Here is an 8,617-nt window from a genome sequence, read left to right on the forward strand (position 1 = left end):
TTTGTCAAAGGGCAGATGGAAAGAGATCCTTCCGCCTCTGAAAACATTTATTGTGACACAGAAGGGAAAAAAACGGTCAGATTGACAGTGTGCTAGGAAGCAGGGTGGAGGTCAGGTCCTGGGGAGAAATCCTAGCTGTGACTCCGTGGGGGACAGCCCTTGCCCTTCCCCTTGGCATGGAAGGGAACTATGCAGAGAAAGGGAGGAGGGAAAAGAGAGAGGTCAATGTCTAGGTTTGTTATTCTGATTCCTTGAAAGGACAATGTTTCTCAGGATCCAGATCCTGGCTGGGTAGGGAATCCCCTGAATCAGTGACTCCTGGGAGAATCCGAGGCTGGCCCTTCTGGTAGCTCCCTACTGGAGATCCCCTGTGGCTGAGATGGGTGTGACAGTGGCACCGTTACCCTCCCAGTCCTGGGAGGGCTGCCATCCTCCCCCAGGCTCTGCCTGCTGCACTCACAGTCTCTTTGCCCTTGGCTGCCCCATGGTCTAGGTACCCCCTCCAGGAAGGATCCTACCCGCATAGGGCCCAGAGCTCTCCTTGCAGGCTCTGCTTTCCTTGGTCTGTCTGCACCCCTTCCCTGATGTGTACCTTCCTTGTAATGCACAGGCATGCATGTCAACCCTCCCACCCCATTCCACTGGGAGGAGATGAGCAGAAGGACAGCCGTCGAGATTTGAGCCTGAAGACTTGCTCACCTGCTCCTCCCAATGTGACTGGGTGAGCTCACTGCATGCCGTGCAGTGGGGAAACGGACACTTACCTCATTAGAAAGCTAGAACAGTGCATCAGGGGCCATTTATGAACACCTTGTACAGCTCCTGAAGTCTAGCAAGTACTTGTTAAATGTGATTTTCCAACTTTGTTATTCACTTACTTACTCATTTTTTTTTTTTTAGTTCATTCATGCATTTGCTAAATGCTAAGTATTTACTGTACCAGACAGCATGCCTGGGAAGTGCTAGAGATCCAAGTTAGTCAAGACACAATCATGGACCCCCCACCCCACCCCAGGTCTCCAGTGTTTTATGGAGGCGAATAGACAAATAAGCAGATGATCTTCCTGCTAGAGACACTTGCTCTGAGGGGCTTGGGGAAGGTGAACAATTGGACAGAGGATGGGCACATGATCCAGATTGGGACAGGAGCTAGGGAAGGCTTCCTGGAGGAGGCACAGCTTACATCTTGTCTCTGTGTAAACCCCTGACACCTGGTAGAGCTGGAAGGAGATGCATGCTTTGTGACCTGGTGGCAGGGAACTTGGAACCATGCACAGAAGCTGCTAGACTTGCAGATCTGCTTCTCGGATCTGGGCTGCGGGTACAGCTCTGACAGACACCATTCCTGAGAAAGGTGGCTCCTGGGATCTCCATGCAGGAGCTTCTCTCGAGGTTTCCTGCTCCCCCCAGAAAGGAGGCCTCTGACCCAAGATGGTGTAGGCTGCCCAGGCAGGAAAGGCTAGAAGGGGGAGGAGGAGAAGAATGATTTAATGCTAAGCAGCTTTAGACACCTCCTCTCTGCTTCCCTTTCCAGGAAGGAGGTAAAGGGCTAAGAAGGTAATGAGCGCAGATAAAATGCGGAAATGAGGAGCCCAGTCTTGTGAGATTCCCCTCTCTTCCTGCTGTGGGCTTGCTCTCTGCCTCCATCCACCTGATCTGACCTTTTCTGCTCAGTTTTTTGAAAAAAGATTTTATTTATTTATTCGACAGAGATCACAAGTAGCCAGAGAGGAGGAAGCAGGCTCCCCACTGAGCAGAGAGCCCAATGCGGGGCTTGATCTGAGGACCCTGAGATCGTGACCTGAGCTGAAGGCAGAGGCTTAACCCACTGAGCCACCCAGGAGCCCCCCTTTTCTGCTCAGTTATTGGTGATGTTTCAGAATCCGCAGATCCTATTGGATGCTGGATGTGGGGTGGGGGTGGCATCTTCTGCAGATTGAAGATGACAATCTTGGTTTATGCACAGAGCAGATGGTAGGAACCCGGAGAGACCTCTGAAGGGAGACTGGCAGGGTCCACTGTTTCCTGTCTTTTCCATCAGACACTTTTCTCCCTCCGCACTCATCCTATATGTTTGAAATAGCGTCTACCCCAAGATACATTTAACTAAAAATTTTCCAAGTTTATGGCTATCTAATAGGAGCTTCAAATAGGAGAACCTGATTTATGTTGAGTTTTTTTAAACCCTGGACTGGTGCTTACCAGAAGTGCCATTACTCTGTATAGGCAATTCTAGAAACCACATTCTCCAGGATGGAAAGTCCTGCAGTAAAATGGGATCATTTGACATCTACCAGTGCTGAAGATACAGTAAATGGCCACTAAGAACACAGCAAAAAAGATGATAGTGACATTTTAATGGGATTTTTACTTTGAAAAAATTGGGAGTTCCTTTCATAAAGGCTTTCTTGGAGAATGTGTTTTGTGGCACTGTCCTGGGAGTTTGGGGGAGGGCAGGGATTCCTCTGGAATGTTAGGAGGATCAGAGTAGTAAAGTAGTTTCTTATTACACGGCCTGTGTGCTCCCTTCTTTTCTGATCCAAACCTCCAGAGCCAGGGAGGAAGGAGCAGCATGGTGTGTGTGAAATCACAGAGCACAGGGAGTAGGGAGTGTCCAGCAGTAAAGGTGGGGAAACAGAGTCACTACAGTGTGAGAGCCGATGTGTATTGTTCTGCTACATGGGAGGTGGGCTTGGCCCTTGATTGTTGGGCCAGGATTGTTCTAAGTACTAGATTTGGGCTGCTGGTTTCAAGCCAGGAACGGAAGTGTGCTAGAGAGCTCAAGACCCAGGGATGTAAGGTCCATTTTACAAACTGTGTTCTGAATTCTCACCAATCATGTCATGTTCACTGGAAAACAAACATCTCAGGTGGTGAACAGACTTGCCCAAGTTAAGGGAGCAAGTGGCACCCCAGGACTGAAACTCCTGTCTCCTCTCAGAGTAGGCTGTGTATCCTGTGTGATCTGGAGGCATGCCTCCCACTCTGCGCGGCTGGTGTGGACTGTCTGGTCACGGTCTCATCACTCCTCATGGAATCCTACCTCCTCTCCTGGGCCTCCCGCTCTACCTGGCTGGTGTGAACAGGCTGATCACGGTCTCATCACTCCTCACGGACTCCGCATCCTCTCCTGGACCTCCCATTCTGCATGGCTGGTGTAAATAATCTGGTCATGGTCTCATCACTCCTCAAAGACTCTACATCTTCTCCTGGGCCTCCCACTCTGCCCAACTGGCTTGAACAGGGTGATCACGGGCTCATCACTCCTCACAGACTCCTACATCCTCTCCTGGGAAGCCTTGCTCTCAGGAAAGCCCCTGAGTGATGCATGGGGCAGGTTCTCAAAAGCAGCAGGAGAGGACCATCTAGTAGTAAAGGTCTTGAAGTAGGTGAGGGCCCAAGGCTCTGGGCTGGGCAGTCATAAGTCAAGACTGGTAGTGGTGGGTTGTTAAGTGGGGAAGTTCTCCACAGAGAAGGACCATCCTATGTTGGGAAGAGGAGGGCGGGTGGAATGGAGGACAGGAATGTTTTGATCAGAGAGTATTCTCTGTGTGTACTGACTCTGTCCAAGTGAAAGTGAAAGAAAATTCATGACATCATGGGAGGACAAAGGGTGTGGGCACAGTGGTTCAGGCAGGGGATTTCCAACTCAGCTCGTGCATAAGCTGGACACCAGTTCTATTCCTCAGCCTTCTGTGTCTGCTCTGTTGGTTGTAGACATGGCATCTGGCTCTTCTCACCTCCATGTAAGCTGGGGTTGAAAAGTGAGGATGGGGAGAGGGAAAGCACCGCCAAGGGTTGGGGAGTGATTTCAGGAGTCCACGAGGGACAGAGCTCGGGGAGGTGGGGGCAGAGTGGCTGGGAAGGCATCCTACAGGGCCCGAGACAGGCTCTGATCTCTACAGGAGCTGAAGGAAGGTTCTGGGAATAGAAGTGGCTTGTTTGGCTCCTCAGTGCTCTTCTGTGTCAGGCCCGACCAGCCACTGTTAGGGGAGAATGGTGGGAAGTGGGAGTGGGCTTTGGGCCCACGGTGCTGGATTTGAACCTATGGAAATGTTGTCTGGAGCCCTTTGTCCTCCTTTTGATTAGGAACCCTGGGCTCTTCAACACCTTCTCCTCCCAAAAGAGAGATACACAAAACTCCTTCACTCTAAGATGTTAATGACCAGATCTGTGAGCCTTTAAGGAACACGTGCAGTACATGTGGGCTGGCATGGGGGAGCTGCTTAGCACAGAGGGGCATTGGTCCTGTGAGGAAATGTCTGTGACGTTCAGACTGGGAAGATGGTTTTGAATAGAGCAGGAAGGAGGTCCTCCCAGGCTTGCCAGTGGCAACACAGAAGTGCACTCGCCAGCTTCAGGTTATGGAAGGAAGACTTTGATCTGGCCCTACCTTCTGTGAGTGAGGCCCTGGTCTAGCTACAGGAGACCATATTCTGCAATAGGTAGATAGAAACATAAAGGAAGTCCAGGGGAACAAGTCACACTGAACACTGTGTCACTGTAATGTGTGAGTTATTACACAGCCATGGGACAGTAAGAAAGAAATCAGGAGTATGGAGAGTATGTGTCTTGTCCAGGGTTTCCTTCTAAAGTAGTCATGGAGGGCAGTGTGTGAGTGTCCCATGAGCTGACAAGTCTTGATAATTCTCTTTGGGAGCTGCTTTTGGCGTCCAGTATATAACTGTGGGTGCTTTGTAATTGGATTTAGTTTTTGGCATTTGACAACCTTTATCTGGATAGGAGGCATGTGGAGAATGTGGGAAATCACTAATGACATTGGGATGAATGAGATGTATGGTTGTAAAGGAGAAGAATGATTTTCCTTTGTTATAAGCTTGAAATTCCTAAAGACAAGTTCCACAAAAGGGAAGGACACAGCCTGTTGTATAGGAGCTGGAGGGCAGGGCCAGGCAAGGAGGGGACAGTGGTGTAAATGTGGCAGGCGTTCCAGGCACCTTGATTTGTGGTCTCTTGGCCTTTGTTGTCCAGGTGAAGGTCTATTCTGAGGGAAGGACATTAATGACTTTCACAGCTAACTTGGAGGACAGAGTGAGGAAGATCAACGAACATGTCCAGGCTAAAACCAAGATCCCGTGCAGGACTGTTGCTGGGCTCTAAGATGCTTAAGCCCCAGAGGAAGCTGTTGTCTCACGGCATTGACAAGGAGATGACTGTCCACCTCACTCTGAAGGTGGTGACGCCCAGTGATGAGGAGCTGCTGGTGTCTCTGGTGCAGTCAGGTGATGGGGGGCAGAGGCACCTCCTCCAGGTGTGAAGGTCCAGCTCAGTGGCCCAGGTGAAACAGATGATCGAGATCAAGACAGAGATCGAGCCTGAGCAACAGATTGTGACTTGCAATGGCAAGAGGCTGGAAGACGGGAAGACCATGGCGGATTATGGCAGCAGATGGGCACTTCACTCTGGCTGGCAGACTACTGCATTGGGGGGTAAGCCTGCTGTTAGCTCCTACTCCTCCCACATCCTTTGATGATTTCCCCAAATGAACGAGAAAGAGAAAGAGGGAAAGTTAGGGGTGAAGTGGGAAGGAGGACTGCAGAAAACTTTCTAACTCCATCATTTTTTGATTGAACACAATTGATTAGGTGTCTGGGTTGTGTATATTACTGGAAATAGAAAATAGTATTTTAAGGCACAGTAGAGATAGCATCCAAGCCAGCTTGCAATTTAATCCTCTCCATTGTTCCTCTGATTTTTAGAAAAATTCATATTTCTTCTTCTGCCCAACAAGATAGTAAGTTTCACATTGGGGTCCATGTTTCCCTAATTTCTGTGTTCCCACTGATACATTTTATCTGTAATGTCACTCAATGTGTTGAATTAAATTGAATTTCTGCTTGGAGAGAACAGCGAAATGATTTATATTGAAGTGTTAATTCCTCTGATATGATTACAATCTAAGTAAAAAAGAATTTAGAAATTCATCTAAACTACCTTCTTTGTCCTTATTTAACGTTGTTTGGTAGGAAATGAATCCCAGCACAGTGTGCCATCTTACTCTCTACGCCCCACTGCGAATTCAGCTCTTCTTATTTCTGGAGATGATGGTGGGCATGGGAAGACACCTCTCCTGTGGACTCAGAGATTTTGTTCTCCAATGGGGGGTCCTTGGGGGAGGTGTGGTTGTGGAGCCATCTCTGTCTTGCCTACATTAGGGTCTAGCAGGTCTTCTCTGGGGCGGGGGTATGCTTTGGGTGGGGGTTTTTGATTAGTCTCCGGTTGACTCCCAAGGTTGTGCCCCGGTTCTGGCTGACAAAGCCTTTTCCTGGCTGCCTCCTGCACCCCCCACCCCATGTCTGCTCCTCCCTGGGGAATGTGGGTCTTTTCCTCCATCTTCCTCCCTCCCTCACTCCTTTGTCTTACCGTCCCTCTTGTGTCTTATGACTGGTCAAGAACACATTTTCCACACCATCTAAGACATGTCTAGTCCCTTCTGCTCTTTAAACTTGCTCAAGAACCACCTTGTGCAGAAGAGATCCCAGCTGAAACCCAGCGGCACAACTCCCACTTAGGGGAATTCTTTGTTCTGCTTTGGGCTCTAGTGCTCTTGGTGGCACTAGTGACCTGGTTAGGTGGGCATTAGGTTGGACTGATTTCCCTAGACGAGCAAATGCAGCTCCTTGTTTTGGATGGGTCTCCAGCAGGGTAGAGTCTGGGATTTCTCTGTCAACTTGGGGGACTCCTGAAGCCAGACACTGTGGGGTCTCAACAGTGTGCGCCATCAGACTGGGGCAGAGGGAACATTAGTTGTCCTGTCGTACAGGATCTTGCCAGCGTATGGACTCTGGGCATCGTCGCTGGACCCCTGAGGATGGGGAAGTTCTTCTTGAAGTCAAGCTCTCTCTCTTCTTCAGCTTAAGAGAGAGCCAGAAGGCCACTTCCCCTCCCTGAACCTGTATATGCAGCATAGAGGGATTTGCCCAGGAGAGGAACATCTTCCCGGGGGAGGATGGGGCCTCCCCAAGGACCTCAGACTCCCTGAGGGCACATCTTGCCGATTCTCACAGGGAAATGGACAGGCTGAGGGCTCGCTGCCTTCCCAGTGGATATTCCCATCTGTGGGCCCCGGGCTCACCCTTTCTTCCCTCCTCCACCCCGCACTCACCGTCCAGCCTGCCCTCTCCCCACACTGCCCAGGAGCTTCCTGGCTGCCCCCTTCACTTCCTTGTTCCTGAGGGTGTAGATGAGTGGGTTGAGGGCCGGGGTGACCACGGTGTAGAAGAGCGAAGCGAACTTGCCCTGCCCCTGGTCGTAGCGGCGCGTGGGCTGTAGGTAGGTGTAGATGGCTGAGCCATAGAAGAGGCAGACAGCTGTCAGGTGGGACCCGCACGTGCCCAGCGCTTTCCTGCGGCCGCCCCGGGACCGCATGCTGCAGATGGCATGTGCCACGGCGCCGTACGAGGCCAGGATGACGGCGGACGGCAGCAGCAGGATGACCACGTGCGCAGCGAACATCTGGCGCTCGGTGGTGTCGCGGCCGCCACCACAGGCCAGCTGCAGCAGCGCGGGGAGCTCGCAGAAGAAGTGGTCCAGCCGGTGGGGTGCGCACAGTGGCCGTGCGGCCAGGAGCGCGCTCTGCACGGCGGAGTTGGCCAGGCCGCCTAGCCAGGAGGCGCAGGCCAGTGCGCGGCACCGGCGTGGGGAGGCGAGCTCGGCGTGGCGCAGCGGGTGCACGACGGCGGCCGCGCGGTCCAGCGCCATAACCGCCAGCAGCAGGCACTCGACGGAGCCCAGCGCCAGCGAAGTGCACAGCTGGGCCAGGCAACCTGCGCAGGACAGCCACAGCTCCGCGCCGCACAGGCTGGCCAGCAGCGCTGGCGCCACGCTTGTGGTGAAGCCCACGTCCACCAGCGCCAGGTGGCACAGGAAGTAGTACATGGGTGTGTGCAGGCGCGGGTCGCGCACGGCCAGCAGCACGAGGGTCGAGTTTCCTGCCAGGGTCAGGAGGTAGCAGAGCAGGACGAGGGCGAAGAGGGCGGGCTGCAGCGCGGGCCAGTCGGAGAAACCCAGCAGGAGGAAGTGCTCCTCGATGCTGTGGTAGGCCTGCGGGAGGAAACTCCCAGAGTGTTTGGAAGGAGGCCGAGCAAAAGGGTGAGTTTACCCCCTGGGAGCTATCACGAGCCAGGCTGGGGACATGGCCGTTGGGGAGCTGGATGGGAGTGGGAGCGAGGGGTGTGGGGGTGGGGTGGGCAGGGGATCTGATGGAAGTGAGCGTAGCGCACCTCGCTCTCTCAATTACAGACGGGTGCCCTGGCTTTGGGAAGCTAGCCCTACCTCAGTACAGCTTGGCTGATGAATTATTTAGCAGACACTTTTGGGGAGAAGGAATTTCCACTTGTGGAAGAACCGATTTAGACTGGGAGAGGGAAGATTGCCCAAGGTCACAGCTAGAGAGTAGCCCTGTGGGGCTTGTAGTCAGGCTTGTCTCATTTCCAAATCAGTGCTTTTCCTGCTCCTTCCTGGCTTCTGACTGCACTCCTTGGGGCCAAAGTAGAAATCTAATCTTCCTCCCATAGACTAGTCCTTAAGATACTGGAAGACAGAGTACCCCCTGAGCCTCTCTGCCCTCCTTCCGAAGTGTGTAGTGTCTGCAAGT

General features: G+C 52.4%; 1 protein-coding gene and 1 pseudogene across 1 annotated transcript; one reads left to right on the top strand and one right to left on the bottom strand.

Moving 5' to 3' along the window:
* The first annotated feature begins 5,022 nt into the window (after positions 1 to 5,022).
* LOC122904007 lies at positions 5,023 to 5,454 on the top strand (annotated as a pseudogene).
* Positions 5,455 to 7,122: 1,668 nt separating this feature from the next.
* LOC122905384 (putative olfactory receptor 2I1) lies at positions 7,123 to 8,109 on the bottom strand (the record flags this gene model as incomplete). The annotated part of the gene is made up of 1 exon (XM_044247000.1): positions 7,123 to 8,109. A coding segment is annotated over one exon (987 nt), but the record flags the coding sequence as incomplete, so codon positions are not given.
* Between the last annotated feature and the right edge of the window lie 508 nt (positions 8,110 to 8,617).

The sequence above is a fragment of the Neovison vison genome, chromosome 4 (genome assembly GCF_020171115.1).
Source record: "Neovison vison isolate M4711 chromosome 4, ASM_NN_V1, whole genome shotgun sequence".
NCBI classification, from domain to species: Eukaryota; Metazoa; Chordata; class Mammalia; order Carnivora; family Mustelidae; genus Neogale; species Neogale vison.